The sequence below is a fragment of the Oncorhynchus clarkii genome, chromosome 24 (assembly GCF_045791955.1).
Source record: "Oncorhynchus clarkii lewisi isolate Uvic-CL-2024 chromosome 24, UVic_Ocla_1.0, whole genome shotgun sequence".
Classification (NCBI taxonomy): domain Eukaryota; kingdom Metazoa; phylum Chordata; class Actinopteri; order Salmoniformes; family Salmonidae; genus Oncorhynchus; species Oncorhynchus clarkii.
Window position 1 is genome coordinate 43,611,415 of NC_092170.1, and position 27,160 is coordinate 43,638,574.

Sequence of the window (27,160 nt, forward strand, 5' to 3'; positions counted from 1 at the left end):
CGTAGATGCAGAAAGTAAACAGCGAGTCCAATTTCCACAACAACTAAGAACCTTGAAGTGCGAGTCTCAACTTCTCAGGACGTTTTGGTCCCGTGAAGCTACCACGTTGTTATAATGTATGAAACAACCCATTGAACAGATACTGTCTGACAAGTGTTTAGAGCGAATTGGAGCTTCGCAATTTTTTGTTCAACTGCTGATCGTGACTACGTCATTTTGCGGAGTCAACCTTCAAAAGTCAACCTGCATGGTGAATTAGCACTTTGACATGTTTCCCTTTGCTAAGTGCTTCAACGGCCCTTCTCTGTCTGGAATGATCCTAACAATGACAAGATGTCTAGCCACTTCAGTGCTCAGTTCTTCAGGAGCTCAGTGTGCCATAAAGACAGGCTAAACATACTGACATTTTCTAATGACATATCTAGGTTTTAGAGATCAAGTGGGTCACCGGTTGGTTGTTTCTTTCCAACGAAAGGAATGTTTTTTTTCCAGAGAATCAGTGTTGTGTCAAGACTGTGTTTTGATTTAATGAAAAACACAGGAATAATAATTGAGAAAAAAAAACACTTTAGAAACCATAACAACTAAATGTGACTGCCAGTACTGGTGACATACTACTGACGAGGTCTGTCGACGCGCTACTGACGAGGTCTGTCGACGCGCTACTGACGAGGTCTGCGACGCGCTACTGAAGAGGTCTGCCGACGCACTACTGAAGAGGTCTGTCAACACTACTGACGAGGTCTGTCAACACTACTGACGAGGTCTGTCGACACTGGCCGGGGTTAGATAGAGAAAACAACAAAGTACTTTTGAGATTCACCCCGTGTGTTGATCATTCAGTCTAGTCAGAGGTCAGGGGTCAGGTGAACGAGCGTGAGCTGATCAGGTGTACCTGTACTGTTGCCGTTCACAACCCTTTGTGTTATGATGAAATGTACATAGAAAAAGACGACCGACGTAATAAAAGACACTTGACTAAACATGTAGCTTCACTTTCCATGTTTGACAATATCATTCATATTTTGGTTTATTTTGTGGTGTTTGTTTCATTAAGGAAATATGAATTCTTTAAAAACGCAAGAAAAAAATAAATAAATATTTCAACCAATTCCAAATATTTTTTATTTAAAAAACAACAAAGCTGAAAAAAAAAAAAAAAGTAAGATATAAGCAGAATCCTGGATAATCAGAGTGTCTTGGAATATCTTCGTCTGACAGAATCTCTGTAGAACTGGAAGATCTTGTCCGATGCTTTCTGACTGACAGCTATACACTGTTGCAGCTGTAGGGAGAAAGACAGGGGGTACAGGGGAATATTCATTGGCTATTGATATTTGTCGTGCACTGTTGAGGGAGCTCGCAAAGTAAGCATTCCACCGCACTGTTTATACCTGCTGAAAAACTGTGTAGCCCACATTAAAAATAAAATAAATACTAGCTTACTATAGGACATTATAGTATTCTGTAGTAAACTGCAGAATACAATACTGCACACGGTAGTATCCCTCGATCGTGTAGTGCTTACTATCCAATTTTGTAGTATACTGTAGAATACTATACACTAGTATCGCTCGATGATGTATTTCTTACTATAGAATGTGTAGTATACTATACTCTATACTCCACGCCGTAGTATTCTTTGATAACGTAGTTCTTACTTTAGAATGTTCTAGTGTACTGAATAATTATAATACACTCTGTAGTATCCCTCCATCATGTGTAGTATACTGTAGAATATTAAATACAGTATTATACCCCCCCCTCCCCCTAAAAAAAAACAGTATTGTCTGCAAAAACACTACAGTAATTAGTATATACTAGTTTTTACTACAGTATTTAGTTAGCATATACTCCACCCATTTCCATATCCCTGTGTGTGCGCCAACCATGAGTGAGAAACTTACATTGCCAAATATAGACTATATATTGTGTTCCCTACAGGTTATAGAAAAGAGCAGAATCTCTGAACTTTCCATTCAGGGTCCAGTCCTACCTACTGGTTATGGAAAATCTGCTCTTAGTATTTGCCCAGTAGGCTTCCTCAAGGAGAAAGCCCCCACTTCTATGTCAAAGATGATAAAACACAATAGTAAATACTACAAAACACTACAGTAATTACATACTATAGTATATACTACCGTATGTATACTATAGTAAACTTTACTACAGTAATTATATACTATAGTATATACTACCATATGTATACTATAGTAAACTTTACTACAGTAATTATATACTATAGTATATACTACCATATGTATACTATAGTAAACTTTACTACGGTAATTATATACTATAGTATATACTACCGTATGTATACTATAGTAAACTTTACTACAGTATACTAGTCATGTCCATACATATATATTTTTTAATCTACAGTAAATACTTAAGTATACTACAGTCAAGTCCACAAAAACATTACAGTGAATACTATAGTATATAAATACTACAGTATTTAGAGCATAGCATACTACAGAATGTATTTCACACGGGAGGAGATGACTAAACTTTGATAAATAGAAATCAACGTTTTAATTAAAACTATGTGACATCACCATAGGCAAATGAATGTATTATTAATTAAGCTTATGGAGCTTATGGACTATAGTTGTTCTATTTCACACATGTATAAGTATTACAACACGTGTGTGAATTGGAAATGCATTTTATTTCAATTTTTTTAATATCCCCCTTCTCCCTGAGACACCCTCAGAGAGTGGGGTCACAGCCAGGGTCAACCATTATCAACTGGCCCAACGCTCCTAACGGCTTTCTGCAAAGTCAAGTTTGTTTTAGAGCCGTTAACGACACTGCTGGTGCTTCGGCGATCAATAAAATGATACCATTCTTCCAAACACCACTGAAAAGAAATGTGTGATTTAAGAGGTGGATATTTACTGACCTCGTGAACTGTAAAAGACCCTCTGGTGGATGACATCATCACTCTGCGCTCGGTACTGTCAATAGCGAAGGTCATCAAAGCTCGACTTTCCTGAGAGAGGAAACACAAACCAGTAGATCCAGGCTCAATTAGGGACGACTTACCCAATGTGCTGCGGTTCCTAGTGACACATAGAAAAGCTATTTACTATAATGTGGAATAAATGGAAATTAATGTAATGTCAAAAGCAAAAAACGAATTTACATTTTAAAAACGGAGTCATCCTGTGGTAATGATGGTAGAGGTAATGATGGTAGTAGTAATGATGGTAGTAGTAATGGTGGTAGTAGTAATGGTGGTAGTAGTAATGGTGGTAGTAGTAATGGTGGTAGTAGTAATGATGGTAGTAGTAATGGTGGTAGTAGTAATGGTGGTAGTAGTAATGGTGGTAGTAGTAATGGTGGTAGTAGTAATGGTGGTAGTAGTGATGGTAGAGGTAATGATGGTAGTAGTAATGATGGTAGTAGTAATGGTGGTAGTAGTAATGGTGGTAGTAGTAATGATGGTAGTAGTAATGATGGTAGTAGTAATGGTGGTAGTAGTAATGATGGTAGTAGTAATGGTGGTAGTAGTAATGGTGGTAGTAGTAATGGTGGTAGTAGTAATGGTGGTAGTAGTAATGGTGGTAGTAGTAATGATGGTAGTAGTAATGGTGGTAGTAGTAATGGTGGTAGTAGTAATGGTGGTAGTAGTAATGGTGGTAGTAGTAATGGTGGTAGTAGTAATGGTGGTAGTAGTAATGATAGTAGTAGTAATGGTGGTAGTAGTAATGGTGGTAGTAGTAATGATGGTAGTAGTAATGGTGGTAGTAGTAATGGTGGTAGTAGTAATGGTGGTAGTAGTAATGGTGGTAGTAGTAATGATGGTAGTAGTGATGGTAGTAATGATGGTAGTAATGAACAATCATCTACCTTCTCCTGTGCTGCGTTGGGGTCGGTAATGACCTGGCCATCTGTATCGATGGCACAGGTGACCCCAGCGAACAGGCAGCTCATAGGCAGGCCCGCGTCCATCAGGGCCATACAGGCTGAGTTCAGAAAGCAGGACAACAGCTGTGGGAGGGGGGGAGGATAAGGAACAACACTACTGACACACATAATTATAATAATAATTATAATAAGACGGCATCTACTGTCCCGTCCTCTGCACCTTCTCCACAGACCTGAAGTCTACGGTCTCTGAATGAATTCTGTTCGCTGCCAAACTCCCTCAAAGTAGGACACCAAGATCCACACACATCCATCGTGCAAAGAGAAAACTAGAAGACTGTCGCGGGAACTTTGACGTAGCTTATTTGTGTTTTAATTTTGGGTCTCTGAATGAGCGTGACTTCAGGGAGTGTAAGGTGCCCCAGGATGTTGTGTGTGTTGAGGGGGACTGAGGAGGGGCACGGAAGCCCACTTCACAGGCGGAATAAACACCTGACTGCAGTCTTAGTGCAACATGAGGAAAAGCTCAGTCCTTAGAGAAAAGGCAAATGGCACTGGTAGGCTAACACACACACACACACACACACACACACACACACACACACACACACACACACACACACACACACACACACACACACACACACACACACACACACGTTATTTCACTAAAGGATACTGAACCGTCATCATGGACCACTTGTAGGACGAGAGTGAGGGAGGAGCGTGGATGAAGGGTGGAGAGAAGCGACGCCTCGCATGTTTCCCTCACACACTGTTCTCTGGCTCGCTCTCTGACACCTGAGGAAGAAGGAAAATGAGGTTCGACACTGCCATCTTGTGGTGTTCTGTGGAAGTATATCGTGCATGTCCTTTTAGGTGTAATGTAATAAGGCACTTCGTTTCGGGCCTAACAGCACCCGTTCCATTTTACCCTCCAAACACCAGCTTCTCTCTTAAATATATGATTCCTCACTCAAAAGGGAGTGGGATGCTAGTAGTAAGGGGAGGGTTTATTTTATTGCGTGCATCGGTCAGTAAAGGAAAAGGAAGGAAGAGGTGGGGAGTATGGGATGTAGGAGAGAGGAAGAGGTGGGGAGTATGGGATGTAGGAGAGAGGAAGTTGTGTGGAGTACACTACAGTTTGGCTACAGGTTTGAATGCCACGTCATGACACAGGTCTGTGTGATGAGTGTTTTAGTGGAGGAAACGGTAGACCACGTGTTGATATTTTGTGAACTGTATGACATAGACGAGGAGAGATTGTGTGAAAGGGTTAGAGAGGCTGGACGGTGTTGGGGTGTAGTGGGGGGAGGAAAGGGAAGTGGGATCTATTTCACTTTCTTAGAGGAACGGGACTAATGAAGATCATGTAATGTAGGTAGGCTGTGACTGGCCTCACACTCCTGTACAGTAGGTGGCGGTGTATGCCCCTTAAACGTTGCTTTCTGCCAACCTAATCCCAAATAAGAAAATTCCTTACTCACATGGTAGTCCCACTTTGGGCTGCATCACCACCTCCAGGGTAGCTCTGTCATAGATCTCCTTACTGACCTTCACCTCCGCCGGGCCATACACTCCAGCTAATACACTGGTGTCTCCTGCAGAAAGACAGACCCAATGACACACACAATAACATAATCCATATCTGAGACAAAGCGATTGTAACGCAGCACAGCTCGGATGAGTATAGTTGGGTCACATCTGTCTTGTTGGTCAATGAGGGGGTGAGGGGGGGGGGGGGGGGGGGCAGCGTGAGAGCAGCTACGGTAATAGTTTGATACATTTCCTTTCAACGGTATCTTGTTCTGATATACTGCTAACATACCTTGGACGAAGGACGACGATCCATCAGGTCGTGATAGTAAATTCTGTTCGCAGCCAAACTCCCTCAAAGTAGGACTCGAAGATGCACACACATCCATCGTGCTTGTAAAAAGAAAACTAGAAGAATGTCGCGGGGATTTGACGTAGCTTATTTGTGTTGTCATTTGGACGCTCAATGATGACGGCGTATACCCCCAGTCCCCTCGTTTGTCTGTATCGCAGATCTCAAAGAAATTGTTAGGTGTAAGCAATAAGACCTAAACCCAGATAGCGGTTTCATGGAGCTGCTGAGACCAACACAATTATTTTAGATCTACTAGACTTCAGGGGATTGATTTAGTCGCTGTTAGCTACTGTAATTTGCAACTAGCAGAGGTAGCTAGCTAAACAGTGAAGAAGATGGCGACGCTAAACAGTATTAAGAACATGTATGGGATCTGTTCTCATGTAATCCGCCAAACGACTGGATTGAGAGCAGCAAAACTCATTCAGCAGAGGGCGTTCAGAGTCAATGTGAGTTAATAACATATTTTTTATAGCTAACCCATTAGTTGATGTGAGGAATTGTTGCTTGACATTGCACAAGTTAGCTAACATTATGGCTAGTTGTGGCTAGCAAGCTAAACGTAATTTAGCGCACATGAATTAGTTGAATATATTCAGTGCACATCCATCCAAATGATTTAAATGTTAAATAACATTCTTGTTTTGCACGTTTTCATTACTCTACATAACTACCAGGTAAGCTAGCCAACTTGGTAACACGTTTGTTTAGCACCCACTGGAACAAATAGTTAGCTAATATGCTAATGTATCATTAACTTGCTAGTCTGAAAACCCTATTGTGTGTTGCTTTCATTTTGAATTAGTTACTTTGATATTAGTTGATCACTGCTAAATAGTGACGCTTAATTTTCCTGCATCCTGATTGGTCGATTGTGGGGAGTGGAGAACTGCAGACGTCATTTGTGATCGACGCAAAGTCGAACTTCTGCGTAACTATCAATACTTTCTGAGTGATGGTGATGATGATGATCATACAATGTTTCACAAGAGAAAGTGAGAGCCTTCTATTTGACCCGTCTAATCTTGCTAGCTATGTAGAGCGCTGGTCTGATTTCAAACCTTCACAAGCATACACATCACCTCTAGGACCAGCTGGAAGGTCAGACAATTAAAAACAAAAAAGCTACAGGGTAGACTGTTGTGTGTAGCTGCGGTTTGTGATTACTGCAGTAAACAGTGCCTACTAACTGCGTCACTAAACCATTCCTAAGGGACCCGTCAGACTGCAGGCTTGGTGTGTGTGTGTGTGTGTGTGTGTCACTGTAAGTCGTTCGAACATCTGCAAAATGGCTCAAATGTAGTAAACCCTCTCTCTGAAAATCAAAAAGCTTTATTGGCATCAATGCTTGTCAAGGCTCCCTAGTGGCTCACCGGTTCAATTCCAGGCTGTATCACAACTGGCCTTGATTGAGAGTTCCATAGGGCGGTGCAAAACATTTGGCCCAGCGTTGTCCGGGGTTTGGCCGGGATAGGCCGTCATTGTAAATAGGAATTTGTTCTTAACTAGCTAAATAAAGTTTTAAATATATATATATATATATATATATATATATATATATATTGCCAAAGCAACAATGTATACAATATAGATTGTAATAAAATAATGGAGAATAATATAAAATGGTAGTAAAAAATAAATAAATAACAATAATAAAATGGTAACAGTCAATAGAAATATAATATAATACACAGTCAATATAAATATAATATAATACACAGTCACTAGAAATATAATATAATACATACAGTCAAGAGATTAAATATAATATAATACACAGTCACTAGAAATATAATATAATACACAGTCACTAGAAATATAATATAATACACAGTCACTAGAAATATAATATAATACACAGTCACTAGAAATATAATACAATACACAGTCACTAGAAATATAATATAATACACAGTCACTAGAAATATAATACACACAGTCACACAGTCAATAGAAATATAATATAATACACAGTCAATACACAGTCAATATAAATATAATATAATACACAGTATAAATATAATATAATACACAGTCACTAGAAATATAATATAATACACAGTCAATATAAATATAATATAATACACAGTCACTAGAAATATAATACAATACACAGTCACTAGAAATATAATACACAGTCAATAGAAATATAATACACAGTCACTAGAAATATAATATAATACACAGTCACTAGAAATATAATATAATACACAGTCAATATAAATATAATATAATACACAGTCAATAGAAATATAATACACAGTCACTAGAAATATAATATAATACACAGTCACTAGAAATATAATATAATACACAGTCACTAGAAATATAATATAATACACAGTCAATAGAAATATAATACACAGTCACTAGAAATATAATATAATACACAGTCACTAGAAATATAATATAATACACAGTCAATATAAATATAATATAATACACAGTCAATAGAAATATAATACACAGTCACTAGAAATATAATATAATACACAGTCAATATAAATATAATATAATACACAGTCAATATAAATATAATATAATACACAGTCAATATACATATAATATAATACACAGTCACTAGAAATATAATACACAGTCACTAGAAATATAATATAATACACAGTCACTAGAAATATAATATAATACACAGTCAATATAAATATAATATAATACACAGTCAATAGATTAAATATAATATGATACATACAGTCAATAGATGATATATAATATAATACAGTCAATAGATGATATAGATAGATATAATACATACAACAGGCTTAACATAGAAAATGGAACTATATGTAACTAACTGTCGTCCTGACCATTACATCAGTACTACAAATACCATCATCATTACTACTACCATCATCACTACTACTACCATCATCACTACTACTACCATCACTACTACTACCATCATCACTACTACTACCATCACTACTACTAACCATCATCACTACTACTAACCATCATCACTACTACTAACCATCATCACTACTACTAACCATCATCACTACTACTAACCATCATCACTACTACTAACCATCATCACTACTACTAACCATCATCACTACTACTAACCATCATCACTACTACTAACCATCATCACTACTACTAACCATCATCACTACTACTAACCATCATCACTACTACTAACCATCATCACTACTACTAACCATCATCACTACTACTAACCATCATCACTACTACTACCATCATCACTACTACTACCATCATTACTACCATCATTACTACTACCATCATCACTACTACTAACCATCATCACTACTACTAACCATCATCACTACTACTAACCATCATCACTACTACTAACCATCATCACTACTACTACCATCATCACTACTACTACCATCATTACTACCATACTACTACCATCATCACTACTACTACCATCATCACTACTACTACCATCATTACTACCATCATTACTACTACCATCATCACTACTACTACTACTACTACCATCATTACTACTACTACCATCATTACTACCATCATTACTACTACTACTACTACCATCATTACTACCATCAGTACTACTACCATCATCATTACTACCATCATCATTACTACCATCAGTACTACTACCATCATCAGTACTACTACCATCAGTACTACCATCATTACTACTACCATCATTACTACCATCATCATTACTACCATCATTACTACTACCATCAGTACTACTACCATCATTACTACCATCATTACTACCATCAGTACTACTACCATCATTACTACCATCATTACTACCATCAGTACTACTACCATCAGTACTACTACCAGCATCATTACTACCATCACTACTACCATCAGTACTACTACCATCATTACTACTACCATCATGACTACTATCATCATTACTACCATCATCATTACTACTACTACCATCATTAGTACCATCATCATTACTACCACCAACATCATTATTACTACTACTACCACCACCATTACGACTACTACCATCATCATTACTACCACCATCATTACTACCATCATTACTATCATCATTACTACCATCATCAGTACTACTACTACCATCATTAGTACCATCATCATTCCTACCACCAACATCATTATTACTACTACTACCATCATCATTCCTACCACCACCAGTACTACTACTACCACCACCAGTACCACTACTACCATCATCACTGCCACCATCATCATTACTACTACTACCATCATCATTACTGCCACCATCATCATTACTACCACCATCATCATCACTACTACCACCATCATCACTACTACCACCATCATCATTACTACTACCATCATCATCATTACTACTACCACCATCATCATTACTACCATCATCAGTACTACTACTACCACCACCATTACTACTACTACCATCATCATTACTGCCACCATCATCATTACTACCACCACCATTACTACTACTACCATCATCATTACTACCACCATCATCATTACTACTACCATCATCATCATTACTACTACCACCATCATCATCATTACTACCATCATCAGTACTACTACTACCACCACCATTACTACTACTACCATCATCATTACTGCCACCATCATCATTACTACCACCATCATCACTACTACCACCATCATCATTACTGCCACCATCATCATTACTACCACCATCATCACTACTACCACCATCATCACTACTACCACCATCATCATTACTACTACCATCATCATCATCACTACTACTACCATCATCGGTACTACTACCATCATCATCGTTACTACCATCATCATCGTTACTACTACCATCATCATTACTACTACCATCATCGTTACTACTACCATCATCATCGTTACTACTACCATCATCATTACTACTACCATCATCGTTACTACTACCATCACCAACATGAATTTGTTATAATTACCACTACTATTTGGAATAATAATAATAGTAATAACAATACTAGTAATAATAGGTAAGTTTCTGTTTACTATGCAGATGTTATTATCCAGTGTCCCTCAGGCGATGGCAGGAAGATACATATTTGGCTGAAAGAGGAGCCATTGCTCCTTCGCCCATGAGTATGTTTAGTTTTCCCTCTCGGTTTAATAAGTAGGAATTTTGAAAAAGTGTAGTAATTTCTTTGAATAATGAATCTCTTTGTGAGGAATATTTTATCACAGTAAAGGAGAAAGTGCATCTCTGTCTCTACCTCCCCTGTCATGCAGTGACCACATACACGCTCCTCTTTGGGTAGCCATGTCTTTTTATGTCTGCCGGTTTCTATTGCCAATCGGTGGTCACTCAGCCTGTACTTGGTAAGGATCTGTCTCTGCTTCGTATCTCTGACAGAGTAGAGATAATCAGCCAATTCGTATTCTCTGTTTAGGGTCAGATAGCAATTCAGTCGGCTTTGGGATTTTGTTTTGTTCTTTTCAATGTTGTAAATAGGATTCCTTTGATTGGTTCATGATTTTGTTTATTTCAATTCTTTCTTTTGAAGCAGTGCTGGTGTCAGTTTGGTTGGTGAGGTCCAACACCAGCTGACTGAGAGGGAAAGCTGGGCTCAGCTCCTGGGCTCGGAGTGCTCTAAATTGGAGACATGAATTTGGACTTGAATTTAGGTAGAGACAAATTTGTTATCTTTTCATGACCGCTGGAAAGTGGCTTAATTCTGCCCTATTTCTTTGGACTTGTAGAATTTTCCGATATAATTCTGTAAGTAGGGCTTCAATTGGAGGCTTGTCCCACATATTAAAGTCCAGTTTATTGATTGGCCCCTAAACCTCACTTCCGTAAAGAGCTATTGGAGGGATTACACTGTCAAATTACACTGGGGCGGCAGGGTAGCCTAGTGGTTAGAGTGTTGGACTAGTAACCGAAAGGTTGCAAGTTCAAATCCCCGAGCTGACAAGGTACAAATTTGTCGTTCTGCCCCTGAACAGGCAGTTAACCCACTGTTCCTAGGCCGTCATTGAAAATAAGAATTTAATCTTAACTTGGTAAAAGGTTAAAAAAAAATATATATATATTTTGTCCAAATTCTAATTGGGTTGATTTTGAATAATTTTATTTTTATTGCAAAACAATGCTCTGTGGGTTTTTTCTTTGAGTGCATTCACTTCCATGTTAAAGTTTCCCGATGCAGATATGGTCAGACCAAGGTATGAGTCATTTCTACTGTGTTCAATTATGGTGTTGTTCAATGTGAAATTATATTTGTGTTTCTGACATGTTTTCTCTCTCCTTCTGTCCTTCTCTGTCTCTCCTCTCTCTCCTTCCTTCTCTGTCTCTCCTCTCTCTCCTTCTGTCCTTCTCTGTCTCTCCTCTCTCTCCTTCTGTCTCTCCTCTCCCTCCTTCTGTCCTTCTCTGGCTCTCCTCTCTCTCCTTCTGTCCTTCTCTGGCTCTCCTCTCTCTCCTTCTGTCTTTCTCTGGCTCTCCTCTCTCTCCTTCTGTCTTTCTCTGGCTCTCCTCTCTCTCCTTCTGTCTTTCTCTGTCTCTCCTCTCTCTCCTTCTGTCTTTCTCTGTCTCTCCTCTCTCTCCTTCTGTCTTTCTGTCTCTCCTCTCTCTCCTTCTGTCTTTCTCTGTCTCTCCTCTCTCTCCTTCTGTCTTTCTGTCTCTCCTTCTGTCTTTCTCTGTCACCTTCTGTCTTTCCCTGTCTCTCCTCTCTCTCCTTCTGTCTTTCTCTGTCTCTCTCTCTCTCAGGGAGCCCTCAGGCAGCAGCCGTTTGACTCCTCGGAAGAGAAGCCCCAGTTCCCAGGAGCATCGGCAGAGTTTATTGATCACCTGGAGTTCATCCAACCTAACGTGATCTCTGGGATCCCCGTCTACAGGGTCATGGACCGGGCTGGGAAGATCATTAACCCCTCAGAGGACCCACAGGTAACAATACACACTCTACTAGTTCATACTACACAGGTCATTAACCCCTCAGAGGACCCACAGTACTAGTTGATACTACACAGGTCATTAACCCCTCAGAGGACCCACAGTACTAGTTGATACTACACAGGTCAGTAGCCCCTCAGAGGACCCACAGTACTAGTTGATACTACACAGGTCAGTAACCCCTCAGAGGACCCACAGTACTAGTTGATACTACACAGGTCATTAACCCCTCAGAGGACCCATAGTACTAGTTCATACTACACAGGTCAGTAACCCCTCAGAGGACCCACAGTACTAGTTCATACTACACAGGTCAGTAGCCCCTCAGAGGACCCACAGTACTAGTTGATACTACACAGGTCAGTAACCCCTCAGAGGACCCATAGTACTAGTTCATACTACACAGGTCATTAACCCCTCAGAGGACCCACAGGTAACAGTACTAGTTGATACTACACAGGTCAGTAACCCCTCAGAGGACCCACAGTACTAGTTGATACTACACAGGTCAGTAACCCTTCAGAGGACCCATAGTACTAGTTGATACTACACAGGTCATTAACCCCTCAGAGGACCCATAGTACTAGTTGATACTACACAGGTCATTAACCCCTCAGAGGACCCACAGTACTAGTTGATACTACACAGGTCAGTAACCCCTCAGAGGACCCATAGTACTAGTTCATACTACACAGGTCAGTAACCCCTCAGAGGACCCACAGTACTAGTTGATACTACACAGGTCATTAACCCCTCAGAGGACCCATAGTACTAGTTGATACTACACAGGTCAGTAACCCCTCAGAGGACCCACAGTACTAGTTGATACTACACAGGTCAGTAACCCCTCAGAGGACCCATAGTACTAGTTGATACTACACAGGTCATTAACCCCTCAGAGGACCCACAGTACTAGTTGATACTACACAGGTCATTAACCCCTCAGAGGACCCACAGTACTAGTTGATACTACACAGGTCAGTAACCCTTCAGAGGACCCACAGTACTAGTTGATACTACACAGGTCATTAACCCCTCAGAGGACCCACAGTACTAGTTCATACTACACAGGTCAGTAACCCCTCAGAGGACCCACAGTACTAGTTGATACTACACAGGTCAGTAACCCCTCAGAGGACCCACAGTACTAGTTGATACTACACAGGTCATTAACCCCTCAGAGGACCCACAGTACTAGTTCATACTACACAGGTCAGTAACCCCTCAGAGGACCCACAGTACTAGTTGATACTACACAGGTCAGTAACCCTTCAGAGGACCCATAGTACTAGTTGATACTACACAGGTCAGTAACCCCTCAGAGGACCCACAGTACTAGTTGATACTACACAGGTCATTAACCCCTCAGAGGACCCACAGTACTAGTTGATACTACACAGGTCAGTAACCCGTAGGCTGTTACTGCAGGTGTCAGTACAGTATACAACATAATACCCAAGGCGTACACAGTTTACAGCACCTTGTCAATAGAATTAGAATCCCTATCTCTATGACTACCACAGTATTATACAGCACCTTGTCAATAGAATTAGAATCCCTATCTCTATGACTACCACAGTATTATACAGCACCTTGTCAATAGAATTAGATTCCCTATCTCTATGACTACCACAGTATTAAACAGCACCTTGTCAATAGAATTAGAATCCCTATCTCTATGACTACCACAGTATTATACAGCACCTTGTCAATAGAATTAGATTCCCTATCTCTATGACTACCACAGTATTATACAGCACCTTGTCAATAGAATTAGATTCCCTATCTCTATGACTACCACAGTATTATACAGCACCTTGTCAATAGAATTAGAATCCCTATCTCTATGACTACCACAGTATTATACAGCACCTTGTCAATAGAATTAGAATCCCTATCTCTATGACTACCACAGTATTATACAGCACCTTGTCAATATAATTAGATTCCCTATCTCTATGACTACCACAGTATTATACAGCATCTTGTCAATAGAATTAGATTCCCTATCTCTATGACTACCACAGTATTATACAGCACCTTGTCAATAGAATTAGATTCCCTATCTCTATGACTACCACAGTATTATACAGCACCTTGTCAATAGAATTAGAATCCCTATCTCTATGACTACGCTCCCTGTCTGATTGGCTGATTGTGTTGGCCCTTCCTTCCTCCCCCACAGCTCTCCAAGGAACAAGTGTTGAACTTCTACCAGAAGATGACCCTTCTGAACACCATGGACCGTATCCTGTATGAGTCTCAGAGACAGGTGACTGAGAGCTACCACCTGGGTCTGTCATGGGGTCTGCCTAAGAAATGGCACCCTATTCCCTACAGGGCACTACTTGGACCAGGGTCCATAGGGAATAGGGTGGTACATCTCTAGACAGGACTCTAATGATGTGACATCTCTAGACAGGACTCTAATGATGTGACATCTCTAGACAGGACTCTAATGATGTGACATCTCTAGACAGGACTCTAATGATGTGACATCTCTAGACAGGACTCTAATGATGTGACATCTCTATGTAACGGATGTGAAACGGCTAGCTTAGTTAGCGTGGGCGCTAAATAGCGTTTCAATCAGTGACGTCACTTGCTCTGAGACCTTGAAGTAGTAGTTCCCCTTGCTCTGCAAGAGCCGCGGCTTTTGTGGCGCGATGGGTAACGGCGCTTCGAGGGTGACTGTTGATGTGTGCAGAAGGTCCCTGGTTCGCGCCCTGGTATGGGCGAGGGGACGGTTTAAATTTGTACTGTTACATTGATGCTGTTGACCCGGATTACTGGTTGCTGCGGAAAAAGGAGGAAGGTCAAAAGGGGGGTGAGTGTAACGGATGTGAAACGGCTAGCTTAGTTAGCGTGGGCGCTAAAATAGCGTTTCAATCAGTGACGTCACTTGCTCTGAGACCTTGAAGTAGTAGAAGAGCCAACTTGCTCTGCAAGGGCCGCGGCTTTTGTGGCGCGATGGGTAACGATGCTTCGAGGGTGACTGTTGATGTGTGCAGAAGGTCCCTAGTTCGCGCCCGGGTATGGGCGAGGGGACGGTCTAAATTTGTACTGTTACATCTAGACAGGACTCTAATGATGTGACATCTCTAGACAGGACTCTAATGATGTGACATCTCTAGACAGGACTCTAATGATGTGTGTGTGTGTGTGTGTGTTGTAGGGTCGTATATCCTTCTACATGACTAACTATGGAGAGGAGGGAACACACATCGGCAGCGCTGCAGCTCTCGACCCAAGGGACTTGGTCTTCGGCCAGTACAGGGAAGCAGGTAAAGATTCAGCTCTCGACCCAAGGCCAGTACAGGGAAGCAGGTAAAGATTCAGCTCTCGACCCAAGGCCAGTACAGGGAAGCAGGTAAGGCTTCAATAGGGTTTAATGAGAGGAAGACCTGTCGACATCTCACCACTGTTTAAGGATACTCTTGAGTCGATATTAATGTAATAAGGAATTCCCTTCGACCCTTTGTGTAGAAGAGCCAACTCTTGTCAGAAATAACAAAACATACCAAAAAAAAGCTGTTGTGTGTAACTAGGTCAAAAATCTCAAGTTATGGTTCACAATGGCTCCACGTAGGGACATAGAGCCTGCGAGGAGAGCCCTGTAGCTGCAGGCTCTACCACGTGACCCGGTATCCTTGTATGTTACCTGTAACGAGAGCACCGTGTGTAGACTCTGTCACGGGTTAGACCTTTCACTTGTTTGGTAATAGTCCGTTTTATAACTCTGTTCTCCACTTGTAGCTGTGTAGTCAGTTTAACTCTGTTCTCTACTTGTAGCTGTGTAGTCAGTTTAACTCTGTTCTCTACTTGTAGCTGTGTAGTCAGTTTAACTCTGTTCTCCACTTGTAGCTGTGTAGTCAGTTTAACTATGTTCTCTACTTGTAGCTGTGTAGTCAGTTTAACTCTGTTCTCTACTTGTAGCTGTGTAGTCAGTTTAACTCTGTTCTCTACTTGTAGCTGTGTAGTCAGTTTGTTTGTGTTGTTGGTCTTGGCTAGCTTAATGCTCCTGTCGTTAGCTAGCTTGCACTCAGTCACTTACATGGCTGCTAGCATCGTCATGAAAAGAGGCCTAATGCTCCTGTCGTTAGCTAGCTAGCACTCAGTCACTTACATGGCTGCTAGCATCGTCATGAAAATAGGCTTAATGCTCCTGTCGTTAGCTAGCTAGCACTCAGTCACTTACATGGCTGCTAGCATCGTCATGAAAAGAGGCTTAATGCTCCTGTCGTTAGCTAGCTTGCACTCAGTCACTTACATGGCTGCTAGCATCGTCATGAAAAGAGGCTTAATGCTCCTGTCGTTAGCTAGCTAGCACTCAGTCACTTACATGGCTGCTAGCATCGTCATGAAAAGAGGCTTAATGCTCCTGTCGTTAGCTAGCTAGCACTCAGTCACTTACATGGCTGCTAGCATTGTCATGAAAAGAGGCTTAATGCTCCTGTCGTTAGCTAGCTAGCACTCAGTCACTTACATGGCTGCTAGCATCGTCATGAAAAGAGGCTTAATGCTCCTGTCGTTAGCTAGCTAGCACTCAGTCACTTACATGGCTGCTAGCATCGTCATGAAAAGAGGCCTAATGCTCCTGTCGTTAGCTAGCTAGCATCGTCATGAAAAGAGGCCCTGGCCCTTACGATATGGCATGTTTTCTAAGTAGCGAGAACGCTCTGGAGCAGGCAGTGTTGAAAAGCCATCTTCAAACATGTACTTCTCTTAAATCTAGTTTTGTAATTGACTAAAACAAGCAGACATCGAATATTTTTTTAAAGGTCAAGTTGTTTGCTGTGAGCCAATGTGGTAACCTAGGTAACCGCGTGTCGTTGTTTTCCCCCGGGGGGCTGGTTGGGGCGGCGACGGTCTATCTAATAACGACTGGGACTATTCAACGGGGGTTTAGTGAGAGAACAAACTGTTTCACATCTCACCACCCCCCCCCCCCCCCCCCCCCCCCCCCCCCCCCCCTCATTGGTTGGACTGTAATTTGATACAGTTTTGCTTCAAAGCTGAGTGAAACGCTGATGAAACTAAAATGATGCTTTAACTCGGCCAATAACAAACCATTAATTAGAGGTGGAGGGAGGGCTCCCTCCCTGTTTTAATGGACGCGTGCGGGTGATCCTAGTGAATACGACCATATTATCAAACTATTCAACAGATGGTGCTAATTCAGATTCTGAATAATACATTGACTCTCATTCAATGTTAAACAGCCCTCTGTGTCCTGTAGGGTTTAACAGCCCTCTGTGTCCTGTAGGGTTTAACAGCCCTCTGTGTCCTGTAGGGTTTAACAGCCCTCTGTGTCCTGTAGGGTTTAACAGCCCTCTGTGTCCTGTAGGGTTAAACAGCCCTCTGTGTCCTGTAGGGTTTAACAGCCCTCTGTGTCCTGTAGGGTTTAACAGCCCTCTGTGTCCTGTAGGGTTTAACAGCCCTCTGTGTCCTGTAGGGTTAAACAGCCCTCTGTGTCCTGTAGGGTTTAACAGCCCTCTGTGTCCTGTAGGGTTTAACAGCCCTCTGTGTCCTGTAGGGTTTAACAGCCCTCTGTGTCCTGTAGGGTTTAACAGCCCTCTGTGTCCTGTAGGGTTTAACAGCCCTCTGTGTTTTGTCGGTAGGCGTGATGATGTACCCTCTGTGTTTTGTCGGTAGGCGTGATGATGTACCCTCTGTGTCCGGTAGGCGTGATGATGTACCCTCTGTGTCCGGTAGGCGTGATGATGTACCCTCTGTGTTTTGTCGGTAGGCGTGCTGATGTACCGTGGTTTCCCCCTGGATCTGTTCATGGCTCAGTGCTATGCCAACGTTGACGACCTGGGCAAGGGACGCCAGATGCCCGTTCACTACGGAAGCAAAGACCTCAATTTCGTCACCATCTCCTCTCCTCTGGCCACTCAGATCCCACAAGGTGAGCCCCTGTCTCAGATCATGGTTGGGATTAACTCCATATCCAGATTCCAGTCCATTCAGAAAGTACATTTCAAATGTTGCACATTTTAAAATGGTTTAGAGAATTGAAATTCCAATCTCGGTCTTCCTGACCATGTGACCTAGCTAGGAAACACTCCAGGCCCTATTTTGCTACTGGCTATAACTGGGCCCAGAGTTTGTCCCTACGGTGGCTTGCGAAGGTATTCAACCCCCCTTGGCATTTTTACTATTTTGTTGCATTACAACCTGGGATTAAAATGGATTTGTATCATTTGATTTACACAACATGCCTACCACTTTGAAGATGCAAAATATGTTTTATTGTGAAAGACAATTGTGTAAGACACAAAAAAAACTGAGAACTTGAGCGTGCATAACTATTCACGCCCTCAAAGTCAATACTTTGTAGAGACACCTTTTGCAGCAATTACAGCTGCAAGTCTCTTAGGGTTTGTCTCTATAAGCTTGGCACTTCCAGCCACTGGGATTTTTGCCCATTCTTCAAGGCAAAACTGCTCCAGTTCCTTCAAGTTGGATGGGTTCCGCTGGTGTACAGCAATCTTTAAGTCATACCACAGATTCTCAATTGGATTGAGGTCTGGGCTTTGACTAGGCCATTCCAAGACATGTATATGTTTCCCCTTAAACTACTCGAGTGTTGCTTTAGCAGTATGCTTAGCGTCAATGTCCTGCTGGAAGGTGAACCTCCGTCCCAGTCTCAAATCTCTGGAAGACTGAAACAGGTTTCCCTCAAGAATTTTCCTGTATGTAGCGCCATCCATCATTCCTTCAATTCTGACCAGTTTCCAAGTCCCTGCCGATGGAAAAACATGCCCCCAGCATGATGCTTCCACCACCATGCTTTACTGTGGGGATGGGGTTCTCGGGGTGATGAGAGGTGTTGTGTTTACCCCTGAAATAGCGTTTCCTTGATGGGCAAAAACCTCAATTTTAGTCTCATCTGACAAGAGTACCGTCTTCCATATGTTTGGGGAGTCTCCCACATACCTTTTGACGAACACCAAACATGTTTGGGGAGTCTCCCACATACCTTTTGACGAACACCAAACATGTTTGGGGAGTCTCCCACATACCTTTTGACGAACACCAAACATGTTTGGGGAGTCTCCCACATACCTTTTGACGAACACCAAACATGTTTGGGGAGTCTCCCATATACCTTTTGACGAACACCAAACATGTTTGCTTATTTAAATACATATCCACGCACAACTTTTTTCAGTTTTGTATTTTTTTAAGTTTTATTTTTTTTTCATTTCACTAATTTTGATTATTGTGTGTTTGTCCATTACATGCAATCCAAATAAAAATCCATTTAAATTACAGGTTGTAATGCAACAAAATAGGAAAAACGCCAAGGGGGTGAATACTTTTGCAAGGCACTGTACCTGGTTTAATTTCTTCCTGTTTAGCTACTGGCTATAACTGGGGCCCAGAGTTTCTTCCTATTTAGCTACTGGCTATAACTGGGCCCAGAGTTTCTTCCTGTTTAGCTACTGGCTATAACTGGGGCCCAGAGTTTCTTCCTATTTAGCTACTGGCTATAACTGGGCCCAGAGTTTCTTCCTGTTTAGCTACTGGCTATAACTGGGGCCCAGAGTTTCTTCCTATTTAGCTACTGGCTATAACTGGGGCCCAGCATTTGTTCCTGGTCTAGTTCCTGATTTTTCAGTCCACTTAACTTTATTGGCCCTTATTCAGGAACTTGTCTCGAATCTTGAGTTGAGACTTATTTTATATTTTATAGACTACACTGGTACAAATGATACATCTGGGACCTGGTAGTGCTTACTTCAGTATACACTAACCCCTGTCTGTCTGCCTGCCTGTCTGCCTGTCTGCCTGTCTGCCTGTCTGTCTGCCTGTCTGCCTGTCTGCCTGTCTGTCCTAACCCCCCCCCCCCCCTCTGTGTACCAGCGGCAGGGGCAGCGTACGCAGCGAAGAGGGAGAACACCAACCGTGCTGTGATCTGTTACTTCGGAGAGGGCGCGGCCAGCGAGGGCGACGCCCACGCCGGGTTCAACTTCTCTGCGACCCTGGAGTGCCCGCTCATCTTCTTCTGCCGTAACAACGGCTACGCCATCTCCACGCCGACCAACGAGCAGTACCGGGGGGACGGCATCGGTAAGACGGGCAGCACGTTGTTCTGTTTGGGTTCCCGTCAGCTGGCGTTTAAACTTGAACAACAGCTAGTCTTCCGGAGGTGCAGTACAAAACAACAACAACAGTGGCTCTGGCTCAGAGAGTCCGTTAAATGACTCCCTACTGTAGTGACTGGATAAGAGAGTCTGTTAAATGATTCCCTACTGTAGTGACTCTGGATAAGAGAGTGTTAAATGACTCACCGACTGTAGTGACTGGATAAGAGAGTCTGTTAAATGACTCCCTACTGTAGTGACTCTGGATAAGAGAGTCTGTTAAATGACTCCCTACTGTAGTGATTGGATAAGAGAGTCTGTTAAATGACTCCCTACTGTAGTGATTGGATAAGATAATCTGTTAAAAGGAGAAAGGTTTACTGTTTATCTATGATTTTGTTTCCAGTTCTGAGGATCTGTGTGTCATGTTGTGAACCGATCCTGTGTTGTTGTAAACCGATCCTGTGTTGTTGTGAACCGATCCTGTGTTGTTGTGGTCCTCAGCCGCACGCGGTCCAGGCTACGGTATGATGTCTATCAGAGTGGACGGTAACGATGTGTTCGCTGTGTACAACGCTACCAAGGAGGCTCGCCGTAGGGCTGTGGCCGAGAACCAGCCCTTCCTCATCGAGGCCATGACCTACAGGTACACTACCCGTCTGTACCTGTCTGTACCTGTACACTACCCGTCTGTACCTGTCTGTACCTGTACACTACCCGTCTGTACCTGTCTGTACCTGTACACTACCCATCTGTACCTGTACACTACCCGTCTGTACCTGTCTGTACCTGTACACTACCCGTCTGTTCCTGTCTGTACCTGTACACTACCCGTCTGTTCCTGTCTGTACCTGTACACTACCCGTCTGTTCCTGTCTGTACCTGTACACTACCCATCTGTACCTGTACAGACATGACTCCTTGTTCTAGATACATATAGAATAGGCATGACTCCTTGTTCTACATACATATAGAATAGACATGACTCCTTGTTCTAGATACATATAGAATAGACATGACTCCTTGTTCTAGATACATATAGAATAGACAATGACTCCTTGTTCTAGATACATATAGAATAGACTGACTCCTTGTTCTACATACATATAGACATGACTCCTTGTTCTAGATACATATAGACATGACTCCTTGTTCTACATACATATAGAATAGGCATGACTCCTTGTTCTACATACATATAGAATAGACAATGACTCCTTGTTCTACATACATATAGACAATGAATCCTTGTTCTAGATACATATAGACATGACTCCTTGTTCTACATACATATAGAATAGGCATGACTCCTTGTTCTACATACATATAGACATGACTCCTTGTTCTAGATACATATAGACATGACTCCTTGTTCTACATACATAGACATGACTCCTTGTTCTAGATACATATAGAATAGACATGACTCCTTGTTCTACATACATATAGACATGACTCCTTGTTCTACGTACATATAGAATAGACATGACTCCTTGTTCTAGATACATATAGAATAGACAATGACTCCTTGTTCTAGATACATATCGAATAGACAATGACTCCTTGTTCTAGATACATATAGAATAGACATGACTCCTTGTTCTACATACATATAGAATAGACATGACTCCTTGTTCTAGATACATATAGAATAGACATGACTCCTTGTTCTAGATACATATAGAATAGACATGACTCCTTGTTCTAGATACATATAGAATAGACATGACTCCTTGTTCTAGATACATATAGAATAGACAATGACTCCTTGTTCTAGATACATATAGAATAGACATGACTCCTTGTTCTAGATACATATAGAATAGACATGACTCCTTGTTCTACATACATATAGAATAGACATGACTCCTTGTTCTAGATACATATAGAATAGACATGACTCCTTGTTCTAGATACATATAGAATAGACATGACTCCTTGTTCTAGATACATATAGAATAGACATGACTCCTTGTTCTAGATACATATAGAATAGACATGACTCCTTGTTCTAGATACATATAGAATAGACATGACTCCTTGTTCTACGTACATATAGAATAGACATGACTCCTTGTTCTAGATACATATAGAATAGACATGACTCCTTGTTCTAGATACATATAGAATAGACATGACTCCTTGTTCTACATACATATAGACGTGACTCCTTGTTCTAGATACATATAGAATAGACATGACTCCTTGTTCTACGTACATATAGAATAGACATGACTCCTTGTTCTAGATACATATAGAATAGACATGACTCCTTGTTCTACATACATATAGACATGACTCCTTGTTCTACGTACATATAGAATAGACATGACTCCTTGTTCTAGATACATATAGAATAGAAATGACTCCTTGTTCTAGATACATATAGAATAGACAATGACTCCTTGTTCTAGATACATATAGAATAGACAATGACTCCTTGTTCTAGATACATATAGAATAGACATGACTCCTTGTTCTACATACATATAGAATAGACATGACTCCTTGTTCTAGATACATATAGAATAGACATGACTCCTTGTTCTAGATACATATAGAATAGACATGACTCCTTGTTCTACATACATATAGAATAGACATGACTCCTTGTTCTACATACATATAGACGTGACTCCTTGTTCTAGATACATATAGAATAGACATGACTCCTTGTTCTAGATACATATAGAATAGACATGACTCCTTGTTCTACATACATATAGAATAGACATGACTCCTTGTTCTACATACATATAGAATAGACATGACTCCTTGTTCTACATACATATAGAATAGACATGACTCCTTGTTCTACATACGTATTTCTATCTGAACGTAACAAAACGTCGTCCTGCTGAAAGCAGTTCAGAGGATTCGTTTACATTCTCCTTTTCCTGTTGTTTGTGTCATGGCGTTGATTATTTACACGAGGTTGAATCAAAACCGTAGTGAAGAGCAGTCGAGCATCCAGTCGTGGGTTCTTTCTTTCATATGAGAATAGTACGGTCTGGACCCGACAAGTCCCCAGCTAACCTGACACTGCTCTGTTCCAGTCCAACTCACATCCATCCCAAAGTAGATTTTCAGAGCTGATCTGATTGGTCAAAAGACCAATTTGGTGAGGGGGAAGAAGAAGAAAGATCAGAATTGTTCTGGGTGTGTAAACACAGCTGAAGCCTCTTGCGGGCCGACCAGCGTGAGATTAACACCGTTTAAACTAGATCTGCCCTGACACTGTCCTCTCTTCCACGTGTTCTGATGAAATACAATATAGTAGTTGGATTGAAACCATTCGAGGACCAGAAGGCATATTAGGGGAAACATTTACCTCACCTTCCACTGACATTCTCCTTCCGTCCCATCCCTCAGGATTGGTCACCACAGCACCAGCGACGACAGCTCGGCCTACCGCTCCGTAGACGAGGTGAACTACTGGGACAAACAGGACCACCCTATCTCTCGGCTGCGTCACTACATGACGGCCCGCTCCTGGTGGTCCGAGGAGGACGAGAGGAGCTGGAGGAAACAGAGCCGCAAGATGGTGATGGAGGCGTTTGAGAAGGCCGAGAAGAGACACAAGCCCCACCCTGACTTGATGTTCTCTGACGTGTATGAAGAGATGACCCCTAACCTGGTCAAGCAGAAGGAGGCCATGTGGAGACACGTCCAGCAGTATAAAGAGCATTATCCACTGGATGCCTACGCCAAGTAAACACAACCACAGGAGTACAAAAAGCAGGATCAATGAGTTAGCCGGCTAACTTTGGATAAGCAACCAGAAAAAAAAAATAAACTATTTTCTGGTTCATTTAAAAAGCTAAAAACGTTTTGTTTGTTGAATCAATTAGACCATGCCCAAGGTTATCTGTCAAAAAAAAATATAATATTTAGGCTAGTTAGCTGGCTAACTCGTTGGTCCTGCTGATAGTATATCCTTCAGGTTCTGACAGAGTACCACATGGCACCCTACTCTAGATGGCACCCTATTCCCTACTCTAGATGGCATCCTCCTCTAGATGGCACCCTATTCCCTACTCTAGATGGCACCCTATTCCCTACTCTAGATGGCATCCTCCTCTAGATGGCACCCTACTCCCTACTCTAGATGGCACCCTACTCCCTACTCTAGATGGCACCCTATTCCCTACTCTAGATGGCACCCTATTCCCTACTCTAGATGGCATCCTCCTCTAGATGGCACCCTATTCCCTACTCTAGATGGCACCCTATTCCCTACTCTAGATGGCACCCTATTCCTACTCCCTACTCTAGATGGCACCCTATTCCCTACTCTAGATGGCACCCTATTCCCTACTCTAGATGGCACCCTATTCCCTACTCTAGATGCACCCTATTCCCTACTCTAGACAGAAGTAGTGCACTATATGGAATAGGGTGCCATTTGGTAAACACTGTACAGCGTTGCAGGTAGAAATGTCACAAATAGAACTGACATGGTTCCTTTTGCTTCGTGTCAGAGGCGCATGTTTGTTCTATATAAAATATTTCTATCCGAACGTTCCACAACATTGTGCCATGTTGAATGTGGCCTAGGCTGGAGCAGGGTGTGGAGGCGAGGAGAGGCTGATGGGTTAGATGGGACTGTTGTTGCACACTTTGTATTCTACTGTTCTGCAATTCTGTCCAGGCTAGAATTCTTTTCTGGTATTCTGTCCAGGCTAGAATTCTTTTCTGGTATTCTGACTAGGCTAGAATTCTTTTCTGGTATTCTGTCCAGGCCAGAATTCTTTTCTGGTATTCTGACTAGGCTAGAATTCTTTTCTGGTATTCTGACTAGGCTAGAATTATTTTCTGGTTTTCTGCCCAGTAGTGGGAGGGAGTGGCTAATGTTAAGGATGGTTTTGTTCTAATCGACCACTATGGGCCTCTAGTTTTTTTTTGTGTGCTTTGAATGAATGAGAGTCTGACCCAGTCAGTCCTGTGGTTTTTGTTGTTGTTGTTAACCCCTCCTCGGCGACACCCAGCTTTTACCAGTGTATTTAAACTATTTGAGCGAACACACGATTATCAGACGCCGTGAGCTAGTTCAGGGTTAAAACAAAATGGTAAAAAAAATCTGTGAGTTCCAGGGGAGAGGTTTGAGTTAGTCGGTTGATTCTAGTAGGCAGACCGTGTTAAAACAGGATTTTCCTGCTGGCTCAACAAATGAGTAGTTGAATGGTCTTCATGAGTCATTTATCAGTGCACGAGTCTACCCAATGAGCAAAAGGCATATAAAACCAGTTTTTCTCACTGGTTATTCATACCTGAGTGATGTAGGCTGGGGGAAAATAGGACTGAAAATGACTTAACGATCTACCCATACCAGTGGTGTTGTCATGCATGCCTATTTCCTCCTTTACAGAGAACGTTTATTAGGCAATACTGTAGACTCCCACTCGTTTCGTATGCATAGTTTTCTAGCTGTTTGGTATCGGGGTCTATGGCTGAGGTGTTTTGAGTTTAATAAAGTTTGACTATACCCCCAAAAATGTGTCCAGGTTACTGAATAAACATCTGACTGATCAGTTGGGAGGGGGGACACAAAGCCGTAATGAGCTGATGAAGACGAGCAGTTTGAGAATACTTGTTGGTGTGGTATAGTACACCACAGTGCAAAACCAACCATGACCCTCCATCTGGCATCGTGATTTAATTTGAAACTTTCTTGTGAATTTTAACCACCCTTTTTCCTCCCCAATTGGTAGTTTACTGATCCTGTTTTAAAAATCGCTGCAACGTTTATACATACTATTCTCATATGAAAACTACAGTCTGGACCTGCAAGTCCACAGCTAACATTCCAACTCACTGTTATCAAATGAGATTTTCAGAGCTGATCTCATACGTACATGCTCTGTTGCTTAACAGTGCTCAGTTTATTACATTCTAGTTAAATAATCGCCTCCCCATAACACACAACGAAAAGTTTCAAATTAAATTGACTGCAAGATTTTTTTTTGCCACGCCTCAAGTCAGGATTTCCAAGACCACTGGAAAAAATAAATCATCGGAGATCAGACATTTGACCTAGTCGTTTTGAAAGGAACAATGAGTTTCACAGTATTTTATTACATTTTTTTGCACAATGAAAAGTACAGTCCTTAGTCCCCTGAGGAGAATATCAAGACGATCTGTTACATATAACTACATCTTTACGTAATGTCATATAAAAAAAAGTGTATCCACCTCCCCACTCAAAAAAATAAAACATTTTAATAATTTACAACAAAGTATACAACATTATTGTCCGCAGTCACTAAGTCTAGACTTCAGGCACTAAAACCCATCCTGGGTGCAATTTAGAACAGTGTCCCCCCCCCAACAGCATTATTTATGTTGATGTCCCAGACGTACTCCCCTGATTGAGGGCTAGTTGAATCAGGTGTGCTGGTGAAGTTACGGGGGGGGGGGGGAACAGTATGCAGA

The 27,160-nt window shown here is 41.6% G+C and overlaps 2 protein-coding genes across 2 annotated transcripts; one reads left to right on the top strand and one right to left on the bottom strand.

Annotated features, from left to right (window-relative positions):
* Positions 1-1,134: 1,134 nt before the first annotated feature.
* Positions 1,135-5,821, bottom strand: LOC139382960 (exosome component 5). The gene is made up of 6 exons (XM_071127237.1): positions 5,705-5,821; positions 5,364-5,477; positions 4,556-4,677; positions 3,859-3,999; positions 2,909-2,998; positions 1,135-1,285 (listed from the first exon to the last, which is right to left on the bottom strand). The coding sequence occupies exons 1-6, from the start codon at positions 5,799-5,801 to the stop codon at positions 1,190-1,192; spliced, it is 660 nt and encodes a 219-aa protein (XP_070983338.1). The 5' UTR covers positions 5,802-5,821; the 3' UTR covers positions 1,135-1,189.
* A 107-nt stretch (positions 5,822-5,928) lies between these two features.
* On the top strand, positions 5,929-26,223 carry LOC139383119 (branched chain keto acid dehydrogenase E1 subunit alpha). The gene is made up of 8 exons (XM_071127440.1): positions 5,929-6,216; positions 12,453-12,629; positions 14,821-14,907; positions 15,811-15,919; positions 18,385-18,546; positions 20,508-20,714; positions 21,233-21,374; positions 24,101-26,223. The coding sequence occupies exons 1-8, from the start codon at positions 6,103-6,105 to the stop codon at positions 24,441-24,443; spliced, it is 1,341 nt and encodes a 446-aa protein (XP_070983541.1). The 5' UTR covers positions 5,929-6,102; the 3' UTR covers positions 24,444-26,223.
* Positions 26,224-27,160: the final 937 nt, after the last annotated feature.

Bases quoted from the DNA above. Each gene is read 5' to 3' on its own strand.
- LOC139383119 (XM_071127440.1), top strand. From the start codon at position 6,103: ATGGCGACGCTAAACAGTATTAAGAACATGTATGGGATCTGTTCTCAT. The intron at 18,547-20,507 runs GTGAGCCCCTGT...TCTGTGTACCAG, and splicing joins GGCCACTCAGATCCCACAAG to CGGCAGGGGCAGCGTACGCA. The intron at 20,715-21,232 runs GTAAGACGGGCA...TGTGGTCCTCAG, and splicing joins GTACCGGGGGGACGGCATCG to CCGCACGCGGTCCAGGCTAC.
- LOC139382960 (XM_071127237.1), bottom strand. From the start codon at position 5,801: ATGGATGTGTGTGCATCTTCGAGTCCTACTTTGAGGGAGTTTGGCTGC. The intron at 4,678-5,363 runs GTGAGTAAGGAA...CTTCTTCCTCAG, and splicing joins GCCCAAAGTGGGACTACCAT to GTGTCAGAGAGCGAGCCAGA. The intron at 4,000-4,555 runs GTATCCTTTAGT...CCCCTCCCACAG, and splicing joins TGGTCCATGATGACGGTTCA to CTGTTGTCCTGCTTTCTGAA.